Consider the following 27,690-nt stretch of genomic DNA (forward strand, 5'->3'; position numbering starts at 1 on the left):
TCCAAAGATCTCCTGTTTTGGCAATTATTGACACAGCAGGGCTTTATTTTAAGTATGTAGAACACAAAGGATCAGGAAAACTAATTAGGACTTAATTTAGAGCATTTTTTTTCTTAGAAGGTATTATACCGTGGTACTAACTTATATTTAACTCATATTTCTGTCAGTGAAACAAATCTATCTTGTTTTTAATGTGATCACAAAATTGCAATAAAACCAGTTGACACAAAAATATAGACTGAAAAATATTAATCTAGTTAGCTGATCTGACTTAAATATTGGACCTAATAATTTTCCTTATTTATTTTGAAATTTAGATGTCAAGAGATGAGTAAATCATACTCCCAATTCATAGCACATTGTTTTCATTCATTTATATAAAACTTCTCTGATCCTTACTCCAAAGTTACATCTATTCTAACTCATTTAAAAAGTTGTTAAATATACCACAGTGTTGTACGATATGTAGGTTTAATGTTTTAAATATACATTAATGATTTGCACCAAGATTTCATGGTTTTATATCTTTTCCATATTTCTATATCTCTAACTGGGGTATATTCCTGCTGTATATTATCAATAAAATTCATCCATATTTTTACTTAGCATGTGTTGCCTGGAGGGGTAGCAGCATTGGGAGCGGTGCAGGATGAGAGAGATTACTCAAAGTCCATGTGGAACAGTGAGAGTCCTGGAGGAGCTCCACAGGGATGCAATGTGCAGCCCCCATCGTAAGGCAGTATCTATTTATTGGAGTGAGGTACAAAGGTGGGGCAAGTGCGTAGGAAGTATACATGCATCAGTGATAGTATTGGGAGTGTAAGTGAGGTAGGAGTGACCAGGAGCTATTGCCTGGGGACTCTATTGTTCCTGCCAGTCTAAGCATATTATCTCTATTCTACACCTAGCTGACAGGCAGGAACCCTGGACATCAAGACAATATCTTTGAGCATAAGGAGAGCCAGGGATCCCACACTTACCTATTCATTCAGGAATGCAAGCAGTTACTATAGTTTCCAATATTCGTGCTAACATAAACCAACCAAAAATTTTATTAAAACTTGTGTTGATCTTCTGCAAGAATGTACCTTAAATATTATCCTAGCAGCGGGATTCTTAAATTTAGGATTTACACACTTAATTTAATGAAATGCTCTTGGAAAATTGTTTTCTAGTGTAATTGACCCAATTTATAATCACACCAGTAGTGCCCAAATTTTGTCCTCTCACACTTCCCCCAGCACTAGCGTAATTCATTTTTTTCAAATAAAATTCTCATTCTGTTGAATCATTCTAGTTTTTATACTTGTTGGCTTACATGTTGCTCTTTGAGTGAATCATTTTTGTATATTTTAGCGGTTGAGTTTGTTTTCTACTAACTTCCTATTGTTGATATTGAGAGGGTGTTTACATTGTCTAGAACTGTAGGCCAAATCTATTTAGCAGAACTTTTTTGTAATATTGAAAATGTGTTGTGTCTGCTTTTTTCACTACTGTCATTGTTAGCCTCATGTGGCCATTAAACATTTGAAATGTGCTTAGTGTGACTCCCTAACTGAATATATTTTTAATTGATTTTGATCAAAATTTATATAGTCACATGTGACTACTCCACCACATTTGCCATGCAGTCCTAGATACTGATGCCTGTTGGTTTTAGATAATTTATTACTAGTTTGTCATCTATTAATTTCAAATTGTTTTCAGCAGAAATTCCTTATTTTTCAAGGGAGTGGTAGAATGTCCTGCTCAATGCATCATGTACAGAGGCAATGATGCAGATAAATTACTGCTATGTTAATTTTGATCACATAGTTAAAGTGATGTCTGCCAAGCTGCTTCTATGCTACACTTTAACCTGTATATGGTGCCCCTTTAAGTAATAAGTATCATGTAGGGAAATATTTTGAGACAATGTAAAATCCTGTTTTTCATTAAAATTTCACATACGTATTTCATATCTATTAGTGATTCTTGCCAGAATCAATTATTTCTGTGATGTTTGTGAGTTGTGATTTTTCCAAAATTATCTCTTCATTTATTAGTTTACATTATGCTATAGGAAAGGTTATTTTCTCCCCATTATTTACTCATTTAAATGTTTATATGAATATACTCATGAATTCTCATTTAATCCAGTTCTTTATATTAAATATAATTATTTATTTAGATGTTAAAAATGTCAGTAGTTGACCAGTTGAGATTCTTTCAGCTAGCTTCTATCTATTTATGACATATACCATAATTTTTCAGACATTTCCTTACTGGGTGGCAAAGTACATTTTTGCAGTCTCATTCTTCTTCTCTTGTCTATAATCCTGGAATAAGCCATTTATCCTAGATGCCCTGGTTCTTGATATAAAAACATATTCTGGGAGCTAGGTATGCTATTTTCTACTGTAATGTCATAAGCCATCTCAGTGAATGTAGCTAGAAAATATATATGTATAATCTCCAATACATTCTCTGTCTCCCTGTCCAGGTTTTTACAGATAATATTCAACTCTATTCCTGTATTCTAATATTCAACAAAAGTGTTCAGTCTAGTCTTCCACATTTTCTTAATTTGTGTGTGTGTGTGTGTGTGTGTGTGTGAGAGAGAGAGAGAGAGAGCGCCTCTCCATTTCATTGAAGACAGTCTGCCAAATTTGTTTGAGGCTGTGGGTGAAGAAAACTTAGTTCCCTTGAGTTGATGACAAGATTGAGATTTCTCATGGTTTACTCAGACTTTTTCAATCCATTCTTTGTAGATGGAGGCTATCCTGTGAGACTTTCAACCTGACAAGCCCAGAGATGTGATTTCTATGTGCATATCTTTTGGCAGGGTCAGGAACCGAATCTACATTCCTTTGATACTAAAAATGCACTCAGGGAAAAAGTAGCTTTATGCATTTATTTCCTCTCTGGATTCTACTCCTTTACTTGTTTTTCTTGAAATTTCTTACCATCTTTTCAGCTCTGCAATGCTTTAAGAGTGGTTTTGATATGATTTCCAGCTTTTAAATTCATTTCCATTGGGAGCTTTGACCCCAATGATTTGATATTATTTTCCACAGGAATGGAGATTTTGACCTTACTTCTCTGTATAAAAAAATATATTTATAGAAACTTATTCTATCTACAAGTACTTAGAAACTCTAAAAGAAACTGGAGTCATACGCAATCCAAAACCATATTTGGCATTGCTTTAATTTTCATTGTATGAAAATTTTGATTTGCAGTAACATTTTTATCATCAGAACCACAGTGATGCTTAAAAGTTATATGGTCACTTAACAAACTCATTGTGATATTTATATAAAATAAAGTTCATGTAGTTACAGGTTGCATTAAATGGCTTTTCGTATAGTCACAGATTTGTACCATCATCTCCACAATCTAATTTTAGAACTTTTGTTTCATCTCCAAAAATGAAATATTAGCATCATTCCCTTCTTCCAACTACCCAGTCTTAGGTAAACACCAACCACTTTCTTTTTCTCTAGATAAACCTATTCCAGTGTTTTCTTGTAAAGAGAATTGTACAATATTGTGGGTGTATGCTAGTGACTAATGTATTTTGCTTAACATGTATTCAAAGTTTACCCATGTTGTGGTATCATTATTTCATCATTTTTATTACTGAATAATATTCCATTGTTTGGGTATACCCTATTTTATCAGTTGATGGATATTTGGGTGCTTCCACTTTTATTTATTATGTGTACTGCTGCTATGAATATCTGTGTTTTTGTTTGACATGTTTTTATTCCGCTTAAGTAAATCTTTTGGGTCATATGATAATTCTAGTTTAACAAGGAAAAGCCAACTGTTTTCCAAATTAATGCACATTTTCATATTCACATAACCAATTTACAATGTCCAGTTTTTTCACATACTTTCCAACAAATGTTATTTTTTTTAATTATTACCGTCAGAGTTGGTATGAAGCAGTATTTTGGTTTTGATTTTTATTATCTAAGTGACTGATGATTCAAGATATAATTTTATGTGTTTATTGATCATTTGTATTATCTTCTTTGGAGAAAAGTCCATTTAGATCTTTTACCCATTATTAATTGGATTACTTGTGTTTTTATTTTGAGTTTATGAGTCCTTCATTTATTCTGGATCCAAGTTTCCTTATAAGATACAGCATTTGCAAATATTGTCAACCATTCTATGGATTCTATTATCACCTTTTAATTTATGGGATCATTTGTACAATACTTTCTTTTAATTATAATGATGTCCAGCTGCAACAGAGCATTGCTTTTGAATTGAATTCCAGTCATGACTGAACAATGGGAAACCTGTATTGAAATTATAAGTAATGGAATCTTAACTCCTCACACATAAATGATCTTCTAAATTTGTTTGGAGACCTTTAAACAGCAAATTTCAAGAAAGTACTCAGAAACCTCATCTTGTTAAAGTCTAAATCTATAAACTTATGTACTGCATAATATTTCACTATGGTGTTGTATTATGAAACAGTGGAGAAAAATGTAGATGTAATTGTGGCAAGTTCAACTAAATGGGTTAAACTATATAAAAATATTGTTGCTCATATTCCTTTTCCCAACCTTCCTACCTCCCACCCACACTGCCTGTCCCTCTCTTCCTTCCTGCCTTCCGTCACTCCTCTTTAAAAAAAAAAAAAAAAGATTTATTTATTTATTTATTTATACAAGCACTGGGTACAGTCAGAAGTGCGGGAGGGTGAGAGAATTCACCAGAGCCAGAGTGGGGAGCAGAACAGGCAGACTGACAAAATACATTGGTGAGGGGAGCAGCGGGCGCAGCAGGAGAGGTCTGCACGCCATGTGGGAACCTCACCATCAGCCGGGGATCGAACCAGCGCTGCAGAGGCTGTGGGGCAGCTTTGCAGCCCAGTGCTCAACTGCCTGCACCACCCGGGGAGGCCCCCATCACTCCTCTTTTATCCGATGAGTAACATCAAACATTTAGCCAGAGTCTAATAATTCAAACACAGAACCAAATAGATGTAGTCCCTGTCTTCACAGTTTATAGTCCAGTAAGAAAGGTTATATATACAAATGTGCACGTACACAGCCTAAACATATAACTTCAACTGTTTAACAAAGAAAAAGGAAAATAGCAAAAAGGCAAATGTGGATGACAACAGGGCAGGCGGTATATCAGGTAGAGTGCATAAACAAGGCTTTTCTGAAGTGGTATAATTTAATCTAGAGACTGATGGTTGAACAAAAATTGTTCAGGTAAGCATTAAGAAGAGTAATAAATCTATGTAAATTTAATTTTATTACTTTGCTATATGTGTAATTACTGATTCAAAACAGCAAAGTGTTTTTACTATCAATATCAATGAACACGTCTGAGATACCTTCCTAAAGAAATTTCCTCATTTTTCTTCCTTGCAATCTCTTTTATTTGATAAACTTTTTATAAGTAATATTATATCCTTGTAATTATATGTTTTTTTTCCTTATTTTTCATCCAGCCCACTAGATTGTAAGTTATGAAGACAGGAGGCATGTGTAATCTTTTTGCCCATTGTTCACCATTGCAATGAGTGGAAAATTCAAAATACTAGGGGACAGGCTGGACAAAAAGACTTCATTGCTCCTTTCCTCACCACAAACATAATAGTCATAATATTGGTTAGCACCTCCCCTGTCTCCAGACCTCTATGACTTGGTTTCTCCAACTTGCATTGCTGCTTGATAAGCAAGAGCTGAGACAGAGAAAAGGTGACCTTTGTCTTGCCATTCAGCCCTTGTAGTCAGTCAAAATGGTAAAGAAGTTCTGACCTTTCCATTATATAGTTCAGAAATTCTGAGTGTTTGGTAACATAATCTTAGCTCTCTTAACTCACTTGGGACATTCTAGGGCAAGTGTCCAATTTTTCTAAAATGAAAACCAAGGGAATAAGCTAGCAGAATTTCTAAACAAAAAAAAAAATACTGATATTAGGAAATTTTCAGACAGTTCAGGTCTTCTATCATATTATATTATATAAACTACCTCTTTGAAAACAGCTTAATGTTCTTGTTTATATTTCTTGTATTTGTTGGCAAAAGGCAAAGCTAATTGGTTCTCTTGGCTTCAGGTTAAAGGAAAAGTTATTAATGTAGTTGTTGAGCAATATTCAGGGATGCTAATGAGAACCCCTTATGATACAGGCCTTTAGAAAATATTTGTTAAGTGAAACTGAGAGATCTGTGTGTAATTAAGGTGACATGTGACCTTGGAAAATCCTTTTATGTCTTAGGATTTTAAAACATAAGACTGCAAAATCATGCTTTACTGAGATTAACGCATGATGCATTCTTTTTAAATGACGCATTAATATAATGGGAAAATACACCTTAAACATTCATTCTGCTTGAAAGAAAATTCAAATATACCTAAATCCTAAGATGGTGATGCATTTAGTTCATCTCTGATACTTCCCCTCCCTTGGAACCATGGACATTTTCTGTCCATTGGCAACAGAAATGAATTAAATCTGAAACCACATTTATTCCATGATTTCCACATATATGCTGAATAATCTAAAAGTTACATTTTCATTTAAAAATCGCTTTGAAGAGAGACATGTTGAGGGAGTTGTCACACCTGTCTGGATGTGTCTAATCAATTATTTTCCAGTTTAAAACTTTTGATGGTTCCCCATTGTCAACAGAATAAAGATCTTATGTATTATGACATACCAGCTTTGCCAGCCTCAGCCTATGGTCTCTACCTAATTTTATTTTTTCATTACTCCTTCATAAACTCACTGGAATAATGAGTGATTTGTTGTTCCCAGAACACTCTATGAACCCTCAACTTGTGTCTTCATTCCTGTTCTTCCTTCCAACACATTTTCTACTCCTGGCTTGGAGAGTGTCAATTCTTTAGTGTTTCTCTTAATAACTTCTTTTCATCTTTCCCTGATTATTCTTTGCCTTCTTGAGTTTTATAATTTACTGCTCTTTCGGGCCTCCCTGGTGGTGCAGGCAGTTAAGCACAGTGCTGTGAAGCTGTGAAGCCTCTGCAGCACGAGTTCAGTTCCCAGCTGGCCAGGGAGAAACCCACATGGTGCAGCAGACCTCTCCTGTCTTGCCCGCTGCTCCCCTCAGCAGTGTATTTCAGTCAGTCTGCCTGTTCTGTTCCCCATTCTGTCTCTGGTGAATCCTCTCACCCTCCTGCACATCTGGCCTGTACCCCAGTTCTTGTATAAATAAAAAAAATCTTTAAAAAAATAATAATTTACTACTCTCTCATGTGTGTCCTGTTAGTATGGAGTGTGCCGTTACAGCTGTTTTCCTAGGTCTTCTTTCTATACTGTTAATTTATTGAGGAACAAATTGGTTTTCATGTTTCATTTCTACCACCTAGTTCTGTGCTGGGCACATAATAGCTGTCCACTTGTCTTTTGGTGTTAAATTGAATTGAGTAGCTTCAGGGATCTAAGTTAATGGTCAGAGTTTCAAAACCTAAACAAACAAGTGAGGATTTCAATTCTAACTCTGCCACTTGTTACCTCTGGAATTTGGAAGAACTACTAGAGCTTTCTGCACCTTCTTTTCTCTAATCTATGAATTAATAATGTGTATCTTGGAGGATGGTTGTAAGGATTAAAATTCAAGCACCTAGCACAGTACTTTGCACACTATAGTTGCTCTTTAAAATTAAATCGTTTAATAACAGTGAAATGTCACCTGGGGAGAAAGAATAAGAACCAATGAATGACAATGTGACAGAGTGTTCTTCATGGGATGACTGTTACATAAATAGGGGTAGCCATCCAGTCCTGAAATCCATTCATATTCACACAGCCAGTTAGAAACAGTAGAGATGATTTAAGACAGCTTGGATGTAGAATTAGTATCTTTAGGGCCTCCCTCAAAGGGGTAGAAGGGTTAAGTCTCAGTGCTATCACCACTAAGGCCTGAGTTCTATCCCCAGTCAAGGGATAGGGTGCACCATACCTCTCTTGTCTCACGCTGTTACTCACCTTAGCAGTGTATTTCAGTAAATTCACCTGTTCTGCTCCCCACTCTGTCTCTGGTTAATCCTCTCACCCCTCCCCCACACTTCTGGTCTATATCCCAGTTCTATGCAGAAATGAATATAAATAAAAAAAAAAAAGATTTAGTGTCTTTCAGAGAAAAATAATAAGGAGATTTGAATGATGCTGGGGTTATTGTGATTAAGATCAGTGATTTATAGACATGAATTCCTTGGAACTTTAAGAACCAACTCCTTAAAATAAGATTTGATAACCTTATTCTTTATAAATTACTTAAATATATGATTGTGTCATTAAAATCAAATAGAATCTCATTTTATAATTAAACAAGTAGATTTTTTTCCTGTAGTGCTGTGATACAGACTTTCAATAACTCTAGCTAGAGCAATTTTAAATGTTCTAATAAGCCTCCCAATCCCACTATCTCTTCTAACTTGTAATAAAGACCTAAATAACTGTGCACTCCTTTGTGTGCCATACACTCTGTCATCATGCTTTTACCTCCCTCTCCATCCTCCTCTCTTACATACTCTGCCTAGTACTTTAAAACTTAACAATCTCACACTGCTTTTGTTCCCTGACCTCATCAAGGTTTTACAAGCCTCTGTGACTATGTATGTGGTGTCTCCTCTTGTTGGAATCCTGTTCAGCCATTTCTTTCCTTGGATAATTGCTAGTGATTCTTTACAGCTCAGTTCAGTTGTCACCTTCTCCAGAAGCCTCCCTTGACCCCTAAAAGCTTCAAAGAATCCTGTGAAATCTTTGCCATAGCGCTTACATTACTAGGTTGAAAACATCTATTTATGTGACTATCTCTCTAAGTCTTATATTCTATTCCAGAAACCCTACTTATTCTTCTTTGTGAAGCCAGAATCTAGTACAGTGTTTGGTAATCAGTAGTTCAAGCACAGAACTGACTGGTCACTCTGTGCCCTGCATACTGTAGCTTTGAAGTAAAGCATTACCTTATTTAGACTCAAAATTTTAGTGTGTTCTCTAGTCTTAGTTGACATATTTTAATGTTTTTCATGGTTCTTAATTCAAGTATGATTGTTTTCTTTTAGAAATAGCATTGGGTTCACATTTTTTAATATTGAATACAGTTATCACATATATGTAATTTTCTTTTTTTTCTGATTTTTCACCTATGTTTTGATATTTTAAAAGAAAAAGTATCAATTGTGGTACATACTGATGCAATTAAAGATATAATTTGTTATTTGTTCTAAAGGTACAGAAAGAATAATAGCAATATCTACAGAAAGATTTAACCTAAAAAGTTCTAAATTAGAAAAACCAAATGGTCTGAAGTATTAGTTTTATGCTTTTCATTTAGTATTTGCTTATCAATACTTAATTTTAATTGACTTTTACTCTGCATTTTTAAAAATGGCTACATTTGAAAGCTTACTATGCACACCTCATAGACATAAAAGCATTTCTACATTTATGGTGTGTCTGGTTCATTTGTCTTTGCTCTCACTCACACCAGCAGAAGCCTCCACAGTGGTTTCAATCATTAAGGGAGGTACTCAGCTGAGAATGATCAACAGGGCCTTTGGGAACTCATCCTAAAGGAACAGCAGAAGAGCTGATCACAATGCTCAGTAGACAGAGTACTGGCAGCAGACTTTTCTAGAGGTAAAAACTAGTAGCTGAGAAAATAAACATACATTTCCAAACAACATTCTCTATAGGGGTTATTTGCAGGAAGTTGAACCTACTAAATTAGAAGGCAGGAGTTTAAGACAGAAAAGTAGTGTTGTCATTGTACTCATGATACCATTTTTTTGGTCTAGAGTATAGAAATTTGGGTATTTATGAATTGTGTTCATTTTATTATCATAACTTGCCATCACCTTCCATCATTATAGTATTGCATTATAGTCAGACTGTCTGTTCAAAACCAGATTCTATTACCCACTGTCTGTATGACCTTGGGCAAACTAAAATCTATGTATGCAGTGATGTACCCAGTGACCTCATCTGTAGATTGGCAATAATAATAGGAGGAGACACATAAGCTGTTATGAGAATTACATGATGGATTACATTTGAGGAGCTCTGACATGCAGTAAGTGCTATATAAACATTCACTACTATTATTATCATTGCTACCATTTATTCTACAGATCTCTCCAGAAAATTTCTCTATTTTGCTAATTGATTTTTGTCTTACACAAAGTTATATAGAAAGTTGGACACACCAGAATAAGTAAGGCATTAAAAGTTTGTATTCTCATCAAACATAACTAATAATATCTTGATATTTTGTATATGTATGCCTCATTAAATGGTTTTCCAAATGCAAATATGAACCCTACAGATCTTTATCAAAATACAGTCATAAAAAATAGTCTGGGGCCTCTCCCGTGGCGCAGCAGGTTGAGCGCAGCACTGTGAAGCTGTCCACAGCCTCCACAGCCTAGTTCGATTCCTGGCTGGTCAGGGAGAATCCCACATGGCGCAGCAGACCTCTCCTGTCTTGCCCACTGCTCCCCTCAGCAGTGCTTTCAGTCTGTCTGCCTGTTCTGCTCCCCGCTCTGTTTCTGGTGAATCCTCTCACCCTCTCACTTCTCTGGCCCATCCCCCAGATCTTGTATATATAAAATAAATCTTAAAAAAAAAAAAGAGTGGCAGTCTGGGATATATTTATAAAAACAGAGACATTAACTCTATTCCAGAAGCAATTTAATATTAACTAACTCTTCTTAAAATGAATTCATATTACCTTTGTAAGTAATGAAAATATAGAAAACACTGCTTTGTTTTATTCTTTCCTATGTTAGAAAATTCAATTATAAATCTTTAAGCAATAATGTGATTAATCCAATGAGGCTAAACGTTATATATTGGTTACATGACCATTTCCTTCCCTAGTTCTTATAATATTGAGAGCATTATGGGTCATTGAAATACCATATTACCATGAGATACCATCTTACACCAGTGAGAATGGCACATATTAAAAAAACTAGCAACAACAAATGTTAACGAGGATGTGAAGAAAAAGGAACTCTCCTGCACTGTTGGTGGGAGTACAAACTGGTCCAACCACTATAGAGAGCTGTGTGGAGATTTCTGGACCTACTAAACATAGAGCTTCCATATGATCCAGCAATTCCACTCCTAGGTATTTACTCAAAGGACACAGAAACATCAATTCCAAAGAGCACCTGCACCCCTTTTTTCATAGCAGCATTGTTTACAATAGCTAAGCTTTGGAAACAACCCAAATGCCCAAAAAATGACTGGATCAAGAAGATGTGGTACATATACACCATGGAATGTTACTCAGCATTCAAAAAAGATAAACACATGCAATTTGCAGCAACATGGATGGCGCTGGAAGGGATCATGCTCAGCGAAATAAGCCAGAAAGAAAAAGAAAAATACCAGATGGTCTCGCTCATAGCAGGAATCTAGAAAACTTAAATAAGGGAGGGACCAGGAAAATGAATCACTATAAGAAAGTGAAAATCAAAACCAACAAAAAACTATGAACCAGAGATACTCTAGGGGGGGTGGGGGACGGGGAGGGGAAGGATTGGGGTCAAAATAAGGGGATTGCAATTGTATGGGGAATATAAAAATAAAATTTATTTTAAAAAAGATGTATCTTATTATTTAAACTAGCATTCTCATATTTTTAAATATACATGTTCACCTAATAACTTTAGTATTCATCTAATAATTTAAGTAATATTTTAAAAGACTAAGAGCAATGTAAACCTAATTTAAACTACCACCACTCTAAAACACAAATTAACACTATAACCAAATTGTTTTGGGCATCTATTCACATAAGTATGTCACTTTAATAAATGAAGTGATGCTATATTTATAAATTCCAGTAAGTAAGTGTGCATTATCATTTTAGTAGCTACATAGTAATTTATCCCATTGGGCTATAAAATCATTACTTTAAAATGAATTATTAATGATACATAATTTTAAATATGGACCTCCATGCTGTTATGTATTTTCACATTGTTAGTAATTTAAAATATATTTTCTTAAGTAAAAATATTAATCCATAGTGGAAATTACTGTATTTTTAAAAATAATTATTCATAGCTGACTTAGAACAGAGAAGCTGGAAATAGCTTGACTCATCTTTCCAAGGTGACTATATAAAATAATTTTGGCAGAATTAAAAGAAAGATTGCAATGACTGAAGTTAAATATACACTTTAAAAGTATGAAGACATTAGTGCTGAAATAATGAATTTGTAACATTAAGCAATATGTATTCTCTAGGATAGTCAATACATACAAACAATTCTAGAGCAAAAAATAGAAAAAATGAAAACTTTACTTTGTGAAATTTGGAGAATTTGGGGGTTTTCCATCTTGTAATAATTATCCTTCACTAGTTCTCAATGAAATCTATTTGAGAATGATCCAACCTGAATTATTTGTTTAAAAGAAAACTTAGAGGGGCCTCCCTGGTGGCACAGTGGTTGAGCGCTGGGTTGCGAAGCTGCCCCCAGCCTCTGCAGCGCCAGTTAGATCCCCGGCTGCTCCCCGCCCACCAGAGGAGGGTCCCACATGGCGCGCAGACCTCTCCTGCCGCCCGCTGCTCCCCTCAGCAGTGTGCTTTGGTCCTTCTGCCTGCTCTGTTCCCCGCTCTGGCTCTGGTGAATTCTCTCACCCTCCTACGCTTCTGACTGTACCCATACCCAGTGCATGTATAAACAAACAAACAAACAAATAAATAAAACATGCCTCTATAAAAAAAAAAGAAAGAAAGAAAAAGAAAAGAAAGAGTATGAAGAACTCTAACCAACCCCATCAATTCAGACTTGAGAATCTGAAGAGCTCATATCTACACCTGCCTACACAGCTTCTAATGGCCCTAATAAGAATCTTCACAATATTAGGTACACTTACTGGGTAAACCTATTTAAACCTGTTTGTTTATCTGTGAATGAAGCTATGTTATATGAAACTGATAAGATTACACAAGGCTCAAGTTTCAACTATTTCCTGTTAGTCTCTGCATAAATTAATTTAAAATCAAACTTTTGCTTCTAATTCTCAGGAATAACATTTAAAACTTGTTAAAATTAATAATGTAAATTAAAATCATCATTTGTAATTCAAGTATCATTTTCTGTGTGTCCCTTATGTACTCCAGTTCACAGAAGAACTATTTCAGTAAAAATTAAAACAAAATTCTTTACTTCCTTATGTGGCAAGAAACCCAACAAATTTCTCCCCCCTAAAGACATACACACACCACTCATATATACTATCTTATAGAGGGATTTTTTTTTTTAGGCAGCTATATTATATTCTGCTTCCTGTCTTCTGAATTAACATTCTCAGCTATTTTCCTAACATCTAACAGCTCACTTCTTTTCTGACCTTCTTTCTATACAAATAGAGACCATAGTTATCTACTGTTTGGCTTCACCCCTGAAATTCCACCATTTCTGGACTATATTCCCAACTGAATTTTATAAAAATGGAGGAAAATCAAGAGAAGATTCAATGCAATTCTACAAATAACAACTGAAAATATAATATGAATTTTTCCCTTTCATAAATAGTTTTCAGTTATCTTTATCTGAGTGATTTTCTCTCTGTACATCTTTTCTGTTTGAACCCTGCTGGTGGGATCTGACAATCTAAGTTCTAAAGATCTACAATACTCAAACGATCTAAACTTCTTTGTGGAATTTATACCCCATCTTTCATGAAATTTTCCCTGTTTATCCCAATCTGTTTTCTTTTCAAGAGTTAGAGAAATGTGAGATTTCTTAACCTCTTTAGATGGACTGAGCAATTGATTCCTCACTTTTCCTTATCCTAGCCCAAAGTAAGAATGCAAGGAAAGGGGATGGTGGTAGAAGACTTATGCTTTCCCCACAGAGAATACACAGAAGTATCTTCTAAATATATACTGTTTGTTCTTTTACTGACCAGAATTCTAATACCACATTTAAAATATCACAATCTTACTACATATTGGCTGGTGTATAGCTAAATTTCATAAATGTTTTCACAATATTTTCATTATTTAATTGATACCATACAATTGAAGATACATTATATCCAAGAATGAATTTTAACAATTTACAATGACTAGGTAAAACCATATCAATGATCTACTGCTTAAGCTTAGTGTAGTTTTATTGGAACATTTGTATAGCCTTATATAAATGTTACTATTGAAAAGGACATCTTCCAAAAATATACTGGCTGACATTTAAATCAAAGACAAGATTAAGTACTTCGCATTATCAAAATGTTCAAACTTTAATTAAGTGTATCTTTTCAAAAAGGGATATTTTATTCTTTTCATGTTAATTTTAAGTTTTAATTTCTTTTAATATCTGTTTCATTAATCTTTTTATAACTCGTTTTCCTTCATTATGGTTATATCAGTTTACAGCACTGTATATGATTAAGAAATACAGACTCCCATTTCTTCATGTATATGTTACCACACCACAGCCACCACCAGGACACCAATAGACCTCCACATACACCTTTTTTGATGTGTAAATTCTTCTAGATCACTACTCATTCCTCCTATGAGGGAGCAATGTCAGTATTAGAAGGATAATGGTAGTTCAGCAAGACTAACTAAAAGTCAGATTCACTATTACAGCTATAAGGTCTCCAGCCAAACTGTTCTCTTCTTGCTTTCCTCATCTATAAAATGGGGCTAATAATATTCACCTGAGTATTGATGTTGTCAAGACTGAGACCATTTCATGGTAGTGTAGTGTCATTTGTGACAATCAGTTATTAATGTCCTTTCATTACTCATTGGGTCTTTTCCACCCAAATTCTACTTGTAAGTTTTTCAAGTAAAAATGCTTCTCTTTGCAAAAATATACCTTTTCTTTTAGATATCTGAAACATATGATTATATCCAAATGGGCTTCCCCTGCTGTGCTAACAATGTATCAAATGCACAGACTATCACTCCCATTTAGAATTCAAGACAAAGCAGAATTAACCACAGGGGCAGAGCCTGCTGGCACTAATGGGAGGGACAGCAGGTCTCCATATAGTGTTTCTCCTATTATGGAAGCTCTGGTTACATTATAACCTTTGCAAGGCATCTGGGGAACCCCTATAATGTGACACCTACAGTGTCATGCTTGCTTTTTGAGAAAATATTTTCTAAAAACGCATAAAGCTAAAAGTTTTGAGAACTATTATTTCACCTTATTTTGTTCTCAGCAAGACAGTTTCATTTTGTAGTCAGGAAATGAAAAGAAAGAAGTCTATGAGTTCTACTTCAGGAAGTAGGAAGTAGAACTACTCTAAAATTAATTAGGAATCCATTTTCCACTTTTTTGAAATCTGCAATATGTGTATATACACATACATATACACATACACACACTCTTAAACTTTCTTATCTGCTCTTTTTTCATATGACCATCTTTCTTAGTATCTTGTATTAAATATGCAAATCTTCTTACATATTTCCTTTCCAAAAGGCTATTAGAAAATATACAAATTTCTTATATAATCCAAATGAATACATAAAACTAACTTGGCCTAAAGTAGCTTTTGTTGCTATTGGATATAGACAACCCCAGTTTTAGTAAGTAGAGAGAAAATCATCAGCTCTGTCTTTAGAGCGAAAATACCTTCATTAAATGGGTACAACTTCAGGATACTTAAGACATATTAAATGTTTAGTCTCTCCTTTCAATTTTATTATCACATAATATAGAAACTAGTTCTGAACTTTTTAGTAAAGTAGTTGTTCTGAAACTACTATGCTGTTTAAAATATCTAACAATGGAAACAAAGAATAAGTACTGATTTTTTAAGAAAACATTACAATGGAAAAAAAAACTGTGTAAAAGTCAGAAAATCTTTCTAAAAGATCAGAAAGAATTCAGATCTAGGTCCTCTCTGGGCTGTGAAGCTACCCGCAGCCTCTGCAGCGCCGGTTCAATCCCTGGCCACCAGCGAGGGTCCCACATGGCACAACAGAACTCTCCTGTCCCCCCCCCCCCCCGCTGCTCCCCTCAGCAGTGTATTTCTTTGTCAGTCTGCCTGTTCTGTTCCCCACTCTGGCTCTGGTGAATTCTTTCACCCTCCCGCGCTTCTGACTGTACCCAGTGCTTGTATAAATAAATAAATAAATCTTAAAAAAAGAATTCAGATCTAAGTTCTGGGAAATTTATCTTGTTAAAGTTACACTTAAGGACAATTCCATAGATTCAACAATGTACATACCACCGGAATAAATAATTAATATATTTTTCTTTTAAAGATAGAATAAGCACTTTTTTTTTAAACCTCCCAATTACTTATCATTGTGAAAGAATTTGCTTACTGTCCATCACTCAGTTGGAATCATTCTCTTCTGTATCATTCACTATATTGGTCAATATCTCCTATGGTACTCTTAAGGCTTCTACTCATTTTCCACCTTCTCTGCCCTTGTTGATGCTCTTCTTATTAAATATTTTACTTGTTTTCCACCTGGAAAATATTGTTCTCCTAGTTTTCTGCTTCCAGTCTTTTTTCCTTTAATAAGCGCAATTTTTAAAAAAATATTTACTTTATTTATTCATACAAGCACTGGGTACAGTCAGAAGCGCCGAAGATTGAGAGAATTCACCAGAGCCGGAGCAGAGAGCAGATCAGGCAGACAGACCAAGTACACTGCGGAGGGGAGCAGTGGGTAGCAGGAGAGGTCTGCGGCCATGTGGGACCCTCGCCAGTGGCCAGGGATCAAATCGGCGCTGCAGAGGCTGCAGGCAGCTTCGCAACCCAGTGCTCAACTGTTGGCCCACCGGGGAGGCCCTCTGCTTCCAGTCTTTTTTTTTTTTTTTTGCTGGTGGTATTTTCTATTTTTTTTTTTTTATAAATTTTATTGTTATATTCCCCATACAATTGCAGCCCCCCATTCTGACCCCAATCCCTCCCCTCCCGCCCCCGCCCCCCTAAAAGTGTCTCTGGTTCATAGTTTTTTTGTTGATTTTGATTTTCACTTTCTTATATTCATTTTCCTGGTCCCTTATTTAAGTTTTCTAGATTCCTGCTATGAGTGAGACCATCCGGTATTTTTCTTTTTCTTTTTGGCTTATTTCGCTGAGCATGATCCCTTCCAGCGCCATCCATGTTGCAGCAAATTGCATGTGTTTATCTTTTTTGAATGCTGAGTAATATTCCATGGTATATATGTACCACATCTTCTTGATCCAGTCATCTATTTTGGGGCATTTGGGTTGTTTCCAAAGCTTAGCTATTGTAAACAGTGCTGCTATAAACATAGGGGTGCAGGTGTTCTTTGGAATTGATGTTTCTGTGTCCTTTGGGTAAATACCTAGGAGTGGAATTGCTGGATCAAATGGAAGCTCTATGTTTAGTAGGTCCAGAAATCTCCACACAGCTTTCCACAGTGGTTGGACCAGTTTGCACTCCCACCAACAGTGCAGAAGAGTTCCTTTTTCTCCACACCCTCGCCAACATTTGTTGTTGCTAGTTTTTTTAATATGTGCCATTCTCACTGGTGTAAGATGGTATCTCATGCTTTGCTTCCAGTCTTAACTCCATGCCTATTTATACTCTATCCTCGTTGCTTCCTAGTACAAATCCACCAGCTTTCTTTCTTGCTTAAAATTCTATATTGAATTCCCCATCAGCCTTTATAGAAATTCAAACATCTTAGCTCACATAGAAGTATCTTCATAATCTGACCTCTGCCTCATCTTCCACTTTTGTCACCAATGATAATTCCTTTGGTACTGTGGCACATGCACCAAATTTTCCACAGCAAATACTTAAAAAAATCTCAGAAGTTTAGTATTTGTTCTATATATAATTGCTTCCTCTAGAATATAATATTCACTGTTCTCCTCATTTATGAACTGAGACATATTCAGTTTTCAATGGATTAGGCATTATTTTGAAAGATTCTAGTGACTCTCTCAACAGGAAGATTTTGCCTGTCATTGTGCTCCCATCATAGTTTTCTTAGAAAGCTAAGTTATAACACTTATATATACCATAGTGAACATATGTTTGCATCTCCAACATAATGATGCTAATAGAAAACAGATTGTATTATACATATTTGTGCCTGTGGGATGTGCATATCACTTTTAGACACTCCATAAGTTATTGTTGAATGAATGACTTTGTTTTACACTGAAACTAGGTTTTACTGATAATAAGGGGGAAATATTTATAACTCTCAGTGCATCATTTCTTCTCTCCACTGAGCCATACTTCATGTAAAACTGACAGTGTCAATGTATATTTCAACATTTAGACTTACATATTATATTAGTATATATCAATATGTTAGTATATTTATATTATAGTATGTAATCTGTACTTATATATTTACATTGATATGTATTAGTATATTTATATATGTCTATTAGTATACATTATAGATGCTAATATACTATTTACTGTAACATCTTTAATATAATAAATTTACTGACTTACTACTATAGTATAGTGTGTGTGTGTATTTATGGTTTCTTGTTGAGGAAGATGACCCAGGAGAGCAAATACCCTAATTGTGGTAGGGATGTTTTAGCAAATTTTCTAAGGGAACCTCTCAGAATTTACAAAATATATTAGTGAGTTTATGCTTTGACCTCACTTCCCAGAACTTGCTATGGGCTCAATCAGTTTAGCAGGTTTTTGTGGCCCCATTCATAACTCATCAGTGGTTACCATTTTCATACATTGTTCAAACTTTAGATTGCTAGTACCTGACCTCATTTCCTAAGAACTTTTCTAGGTATCAAAGACCTTGAACTAGGTGTAAATACCCTTTGCAAACATAAATCAACCAGTGCTTAAAGGTAACTGTTGGGTTGTGCAATTGCCTAATAAAGAACTGACTGATTTTTCATAGATTGTTATTATAAGGGCAGGAGTGGTGACTTTCAAATTCAAGTTCTGAACATGTCAGAGCTGAAACCAGAAATCTTTATCAATTTCATATTTTTTTTAAATTTTTTTTATAGAGGCATGTTTTTCATTTATTTATTTATTTGTTTGTTTGTTTTGTTTATACATGCACTGGGTACAGTCAGAAGCGCGGGAGGGTGAGAGAATTCACCAGACCAAGAGCGGGGAGCAGAGCAGGCAGAAGGACCAAAGTACACTGCTGAGGGGAGTAGCGGGCGGCAGGAGAGGTCTGTGCGCCATGTGGGACCCTCCTCCGGTGGCCGGGGAGCAGCCGGGGATCGAACCCCCGCTATAGAGGTGGCGGGCAGCTTCGCAACCCAGCGCTCAACCACTGCGCCACCGGGGAGGCCCTCAATTTCATATTTTCTCTCACTTTTTCACAATCCTACTAGTGTTTCCTGAAATCTCAAAGAAGTCACTTAAACTCAGTTCCTGTCTCAATGTCTATTCTAGAGGAATCCAAGAGAGCATAACCAGTGAGACAACATAATAGGTTGCTCTGTATCAATCTAGATCACAGCTGAGACATTAGCAAATAAGCATCAGATGTTTATGTCTTTTCTTCTGCCTTTCAGAGAAAATAGCTACTGCCAATAAGTTTAAGAGAGTTCTAAGCTGAAACAAGTACCCTAAATTAATACCATTCATGGTATTGAACTAGATATACTATAACTTAATGAACATTGTTTCAGAAAACCTTGTATACTTTTTCTGGTTTGCCTTGAAAATAAGACTTCCCACAATCTTGCTTATGCAGAGTGATACTAAATTTTAGTCAACTATTAATACCTCCTACCCTGAGATCTTTCCAAGCATGAAGGGAAAAGTATAACTCTATTTTCTGGTACCTTCTTGAGTTGTACTAAACACTATTTTAAATTATCCAGAAGGTCTAACAAGTACTAGTCTTAGGCAAGGCCTTCTGTAGGATCAATGGATGATAAACAAAACAGAATATTGTCTTAATGCTTTGTATAGCCAAGTAAGATGGGTAAGACTATATTCTGACTGCTGAGATTCCTGGGTTCATCTTTATTTTACATGAACTTGTTTTTAGTTTAGCGATCATACTGTTCCTCCAGTGGTTGCCAATTAAATAATCACAGGGTAGAAATAAATAAAAACCATTTTTATAAGTCCTCTTGTGCCTTGAAGTTCTGAAAGAAATGATCAATTTTTTTAAAGATTTATTTATGCATACAAGAGCTGGGGTACAGGCCAGAGGTGTGGGATGTGAGAGGATTCACCAGAGACAGAGTGGGAAACGGAACAGGTGGATTGACCAACATACACTGCTGAGGAGAGCAGCAGGCAAGTCAGGAGAGGTCTACTGTACCATGTAGGTTGCTCCCTAGCCAGCAGGGATCGAACTCATGTTGCAGAGGCTGCACACAGCTTCATAGGTTGTATCTTAACCCCTTGTGCCACCAGGGAGGCCCAGAAATGATCAATTTTGAAAGACAACTTTATTTGTTCCAATTCTCATATATGTGCACTTTAAGGCATACTTCATCCTTGCTATTGGGTTGTAGTTGGTTTAGCTTAACAAAGCTACCCACAAAGATATAATAGTACACATTGTTTTCAGTATTCAGTATGTGCCTTTACATTTGATAGGTTGTATAGATTTGTTTACATTTTAAAAAACTTACATTTAAGTGTACAACTTTAATTACAATCCTGTTCAATACATCTATGATTTTTGATGAAATTGTGATTTTCTGACTCAACCCTTAGTTGTCTCTTCTATAGTCCTCAAAAATCATCCTGTTATCTATTCTTCAGTCCTTGAAATAAAAGAAACTGGCCTTTAAGCATAAAATAATATGTATTTTGAGACAATAGCACAGTCTTTCATCACCCTGAAATGGTTGGCCTCTTTTCTAGTAGAGAAAGGATTTAAACCAGAAAAAGGCTAATGTCAGTTTTTTCCACATGCCTTCTTTTGTACTCTCTCTCTCCCTTATTATTAATATAACTTCAGGCTCTGGTGCCCAAAGGTGTTCTATAACTGTTTTATTCCTGAATAAACTTTCTCATTTTTACATTAAAAAGGAAGATATAAAAGAGGGGGGAAAGTGTTTCTCTTCTGGAAGGATGATAGGGGAAGTCATCTTTGAGGAAATAAAATTTTAGCAGAGACCTGCTAGAAGTAAATGAGAATTTGGTGCAAACATCTGGTGTAAGAACATTCCATCGAGAATAAATAACAAGTCCAAGTGTCAATGTGAGCATATAGTTAAGAACGTTTCAGAAATGTGAAGGAAATAAAGGTGGCTAAAGCAGGATGAGATACAGAATGACAGAGAATGAAGACAGAGATGTGGCCAGGACACAGGCAGAGTAGAACTTGTAGGTTATTGTAAATATATATATATATATTGTATCAGTGATAGAGACTATTGGAGTCTTTTGAACTGAATAATGATATTCTCTTAAATTATTCTAGTAGGGCCTTCCCGGTGGCACAGCAGGTTGAGTGCAGCACTGTGAAGCTGTCTGCAGCCTCTGCAGCATTGGTTCAATTCCCAGTTGGCTAAGGAGATACCCACATGGCACAGAAGACCTCTCCTGTCTTGCCCACTGCTCCCTCAGCAGTGTATTTCAGTCAGTCTGCCTGTTCTGCTCCCTGTGCTCTCTCTCTGGTGACCCCTCTCACCCTCCTGCACCTGTGGCCTATACCCCAGTTCTTGTATAAAAATAAATAATTTTTTTTAAAAAATTATTCTAGCAAAAGTATCTTGTCAATATGACATTTATAGATAAAATGAAAAAAAAAAACACCTTATAAACTTAGTCCAGTTCTTTTTGAAAGTCAAGCCCAGAACAAATATGTTTATGTAGACAGTTTATTGGGGAAGTAATCCCAAGAAGAGGAAATGAAGTTCTAGAAAAATCAAACAGGCAATTAAGGAAAATTAATATAAGGATATGCTGTTTGGTACTACTATAAACAACCAGTGCTCTATCTCACAGAGACTCTCTGGAATATTAGAATTGTTTCTCAGGAATGTTCTTGACACAGGCTGGGGCAAAATGCAGTCCACTGTGCCTTCATGATGGTGCTGAACACTCTCTAAGTGCCAATATGTAAGTAATGAGTGAACAGAGACAAGGCCCCAGAAGCTGTGTAGTATTTAACAGGATGTGTATTCTATATTGTATAGGATGTGTAGTCTAGGGATTTCCAAATGAAGTAACAACTATCTGGATACTCTTGATAACTATCTGGATAAGCTTTTCCATGATTATTCTTTTCATTACAACCAAAATTTAGCCAAGAGCTTTTTTTTGCTTCTTCTCTTTAAAGAATCTAGAATAAAATATATCATTCATGCCTGTAAATCACATCACTATTGATAGAGTAATCAGAGATCAGTTTTCCAAAGTATTTTAAGTGCTAATTACATACAAATATTCTCTTTCATCAGTGAAAATTCTTATATATTATAAGGGCCCAATCTATGTATGTCATTGAAATTTTAGCTACCTTATGGAGTGTTTCTGGTAGAAATATTAAGAGATGATTACTACTTAACAATGATAATTTGTATATCGCATAACTTAGAATTAGTTTTAAAGGTCTTTCTGAAATGAGTAGGTACCATAGCATCAGCACCCTATTTTAATAATACTGTATATCTTGTGCTGCTAGTTTCTGTCATTTGCTTTTTACACATGTGCAAAATAAAAAGAGTAGTGCAAATATTCTTTTTAAATTATTATTTGTTGTGTCTGCCAATGCTGAACTCTGTTAAAAATTGGACTCTAGGGCCTCCCCTGGTGGTGCAGGCGGTTGAGCACAGTGCTGCGAAGCTGTCCGCAACCTCTGCAGCGCTGGTTCGATCCCCACCGGCCACGGAGAAACCCACATGGCATGGCAGACCTACCTGCCTCACCCGCTGCTCCCCTCAGCAGTGTATTTCGGTCCATCTGCCTGTTCTGTTCCCCACTCTGTCTCTGATGAATCCTCTCACCCTCCCGCGCATCTGGCCTGTACCCCGGTTCTTGTATGTATAAATAAATAAATAAATAAATAAATAAATAAATAAATAAATAAATCTTAAAAAAAAAAATGGTCTCTATTAGAAGCTCTGTAGATATAGCAGTAAACAAAACAGGAACAAATCCCTACCCTCATCGAGTTCACATCCCTCAGGTAACTTTCCTTGAGTGAACGAATTTATGGGCACTTTTTAAAAGAGGCTGAATATCACTCAACACTATATGTTATGTCAAAGTCACCACAAATTGCATCACTTTGGAAAAGAAAGTTGTCTGCTTTCAAAGTCCTGCTTTTGCCCTATTCATTTTTTCATTAATGAGTGGATAGAATGGCCCTGGGACCATGTGCAAACCATTAACATCTCTGTTTCAGGTTGCTGATCTGTGGGAAGTACTGTGCTGCATAGTCACTAAGGTTGCATGTTAAAAGTTTCTTGACTTTATACCTTTGGAATTATGTGCTGCTTTCCTGAAAGTAAGGATTCAACCTTTACTTTTTTTTAAGCTATGTATAAAATGTAATGGGAGTGGATGAACTGACTATATAGAAGAAACTCATGCCTCTTTCTGTCACCATCATTCAGTGAGACATTGGAGAAGATGTGGACATAGTTGGAAACAATGTGTCTTCCAGAAATGGGGGGAGTTGAGGTTTAGTTTAAATGACCACCTGTGCTCCTTTTGGATTTATTCAAATGCGTTATTTTTTACCTTGTTCAGTGAGATGACTGTGTTAAGCATGTATTATTCCTGTATAAATATAATCTCAGTCAAAGCTTCTTTCAACAATATCAACCACAATGAAAGGGAAAAGGAGCCATGGAACATTTGGGCATATCAACCTGAAGACAGTTTCTTTTGTCTCAGGCATTGTACAAGTGTAACAGTGATAATACATATGTGTGGGCATATATATGACCCATACAATAACCAGTCCTTCTATTCTACTAACGTCTGCAAGAAGACAGACAGGGGACCTGCCTGGTGGTGCAAGGAGTTAAGACCCAGCACTGTGAAGCTATCTGCCACCACTGCAGATGAGTTCGATACCTGGCCAGGGAGCTACACACATGGCATAGCAGACCTCTCCTGACTCCCCTCAGCAGTACATTTCATTCAGTCTGCCTGTTCTGCTCCCCACTCTGTCTCTGGTGAATCCTCTCACCCCCACACCTCTGGCCTGTACCCCAATTCTTATATGCATAAATAAATAAATCTTAAAAAAAAAAGAATAAAGCCTGACTCCTTCTATAGCTCATATCAACTTGAGTCTAGTCCAGAAATCTTTCTTAGTATGAAATCTATTGCAGCTTCAGTTTCAGCCAAGGCATATTCCTTTTACTATTATAGACAAAGACACACATATACTAACAAAGGGGATCCAAATTTTAATAATTTTATTTGTGGCAATTATATAAGTTTATTATCACTTTTTTGCAGTTCTAAACATTCTTTAAAATGTGAAGTATAATTTAAATTCTTTTTTGAAAAATGCATTTCATGAAGGGGTAAAATAAAGAGTGGGAAGACATATAACATAAAGAGCTAAGACACATATCAGATTAAGGGGGACTATTTGAATTTGTTTGAACACAGTAGTTTAAAATATTAGACAATTGTAGCTATTTTAACACAGTGACTAGATATTTGATAAAAGTAAGAAATAATTGTGGTTTCTTTATTGTTTTAGTTTGCTTGGGTCTGGTATTGCTTTTGTGATGATGTTTAATAAAAGTCCTAATCTAGATCTAGATATTGAAAGATTTACAGATAACATTATATGAACTTGGAAATTTCTTTAAAAATTATTTGAGTATAAATAGGCTAGGATAACCAGCAACAAGGTTAGTCCCAAGTTGAAGGTGAATGGTAAAATATTGAGTCATTACACAGCCTTTTCTAATTTTATGTGTTATGAAATTTAAACATAATGAAATTCTATATGAATCAGATTATTTGGATTCAAATATCAGCTGCGTATTTATTCATTATCCATCTTTGAAAGAGTTATTTGACTTTCTGGGTTTTTTTTTTTTTTGTATTCTCAACTGGAAAATAAAGAAATGTCCAGAATATATATCTCTATTTTTATCAGGATTAAATTATTTAATACATACAAATTTTTAATCAGTGACTTACCCCTACCAAGCACTGAGTAAATACAGTAGCTATCGTTTTTAGATTTTTTTTTTCTTTTCTGATCTAATCTAAGGGTAAATTTTTTGAACAATGAAATTTACCTAAGAATTCAATTTGCTTTACTCAATATTTCCCCACTTTTTTGGAAAGAATAAGTAGGGAGCAAATATTCTTTCTCTGGAAGAATATCAATATTAGGAAGAAAAAAAAGATACCATAATAAGAAATAGCCAAGTATTTCGATAGAGGAAATAGCTTAACTATAATTATAATTAATGGGGAGAATCAACTAGTTTGCAAAGAAATTGTTCTTTAAAAATATTGTTTTGAGAGCTAATTCAACTTTGAGCTAAAAACTAGTTCCATTATAATATAAATCATATCTATTAGAATTTTATCTCTTTTTTGCATACTTTCACTGTGAATCACAGTGTATTATTGTTTTATTTAATGTGTCTAAACCACAGTTCTTTTAAAGTCTGCAGAATTCAGTATGGTAGATGTATTAGACTATATTTGACATTGTTATCTTTTAAAACTAATCTTTTAAATTGAAATTAATCAAAAAGAAAAATAGAGATTATTTTACAAATATTCTCAGAAGTGGTAAGTATTAAAATTGATAAATTTTATATGAAAAATTTGAATTATTTTTGCAATTTATCACCTCTTACTGTGCAATTGCTAAAACTAATAAAACAACAATGGGTCTCTTTATTATTTATTTATTATTTACTTTTGCATAGAAGAACTGGGGTGTAGACCAGAGGTGAAGAGGTGAGAGGATTCACCAGAAACAGAGTGGGGAACAGAACAGGCAGATTTAACTGAAATACACTGCTAAGGGGAGCAGCGGGAGAGACAGGAGAGTCTGCTACACCATATGTGGGTTAGGTCCCTGGCCAGGGATCAAACTCAGGCCATAGTGGGTGATAGTGCTGAGATTTAATCGCTCGGCCACCAGGGAGGCCCCAAATTACAATTAGTAAACTGTTTTAAATTTTTTACATTCAAACTATGAATCCTTCCTAGTGTGTGTATTTAGTCAGAAGACAATTGCTATTTACATACACAAGACTTTGTGATTCCATCTCTGCAACCCTGTGTATGCACATAAGAGACCTGAATATGTAGTTTTATTGAATTGTAAAACTTCAGTATGAGAAAATGTACCGATTCAAATTAAAACCAGTAAGTTCAATGGTAAAAAATGAAGTTTAGGTCTTCTACATATCAGCACTTCAGTGAAAGATTTGAACAATGTTGCAGCATATAAAATGTATTCATCTTAACATTTAAGGAAGCATGAAATAGCAAGTCGATTTAAATTTAAGAAACCTAAAAGCCACAGTCAAACATCTTGCTATTTTATGCTTTGTAAATGAAAGCTAATAATAACTGCCTACATTTTTCTTCTTTTCAGGGGTTTGATTATATAGGCATCTTTATTTACTCTGAGCATGATGAAAGCAATCTGTTTATACAGTTTAATCCTTTTCAGTTTAGGCCAATAACCTGCTGAAAAGAATCTCATTTTCTGAAGAGTGGAGAATTTTTAAAAGTTCAACCTGAATTGATACGAGTCAAAACGAAAACATTAGTCAAATGAAATGTTGTTGGGATGAATAAGTTACTATATAAAGATTTAAGGAAACAAAGAAACAAAAATACAAGATGAATATTTGTACACCAATATGGACCTCTCCTTTCAGGACATATTTTAGATGTTTAGAAATTAGAAATTTTGTGTTCACTAAACCATTTCCAGAAATTAACAGTTTAATCAAAATGCAATATGGTTTTCATTTTTTAATGTTAACATAGTACAAGATCTTTTCAAACAAGAGCTTTTATTTCTTTCTATGGTTTGTTTTTTTCCTTCTCCATATTTCTGTTTCCCCACTCCCAATCATTTTTTTGTTTTTTTTTCCTACTAATGTTTTCCTTAATTCATTATTTCTTCTAATTTGGTTTCCTGGCATTTGCTTTATTTTTCTCTTTGCTGTTATATTCTGCTGCTGACTAATTATTATGCTAAGTTGACAAGTGTCAGAATAAAGTAAACTCATGGGAGAACTAATTGCTTCCTTCCTTGAAATTTTCTTTTTTTAGGATTATGCTGAAAAAGAGAACACCATAGCTAAAGCTTTGGAAGATTTGAAGGCCAATTTTTACTGTGAACTATGTGATAAGCAGTATTATAAGCATCAGGAGTTTGACAATCACATAAATTCATATGATCATGCCCACAAACAGGTAAGAAAGAAATGTCCAAAAAATATTTCTGAAATTTTGTAAGAATTTGAATTATGTAGACTGCACAAATATGATTTTTTTAATTTATTTTTTCTTTGATAAACAATGTTCAAAGATGTTACTCTAGAATGATAATTAATTACTCATAGCAAAAGAAAAATTTGAAAGTTCCGAAGTAAATCTGAAGTAAACAACCAACACCAATATTTACCATTTAGTATCCTTTCAGTGATTAGCAGCAAATTGAAAATTATATTCCATTGATAGTGATACTCTTAGTATCTTCAAATGTATTATTTTAAAAATATTCATCAGATATAAATGAATTTATTCATAGTTCATTATAGAAAACATTTCACACTTAAATTATCATAAAACATAAAAAGTGGTATGAC

The 27,690-nt window shown here is 35.0% G+C and overlaps 1 protein-coding gene across 1 annotated transcript in view; it reads left to right on the forward strand.

The window, feature by feature from the left end:
- ZNF804A (zinc finger protein 804A) overlaps positions 1 to 27,690 on the forward strand; it is a gene marked incomplete at both ends in the record, with an annotated part of 221,478 nt that overhangs the window by 146,522 nt on the left and 47,266 nt on the right. The window contains one exon of the mRNA XM_084241295.1: positions 27,152 to 27,295. Coding sequence (XP_084097421.1) covers positions 27,152 to 27,295 — 144 coding nt within the window. The remainder of the gene's footprint in view (positions 1 to 27,151; positions 27,296 to 27,690) is intronic.

Source organism: Talpa europaea (genome assembly GCF_964194135.1).
Source record: "Talpa europaea genome assembly, chromosome: 1".
In the NCBI taxonomy this organism is placed as follows: Eukaryota; Metazoa; Chordata; class Mammalia; order Eulipotyphla; family Talpidae; genus Talpa; species Talpa europaea.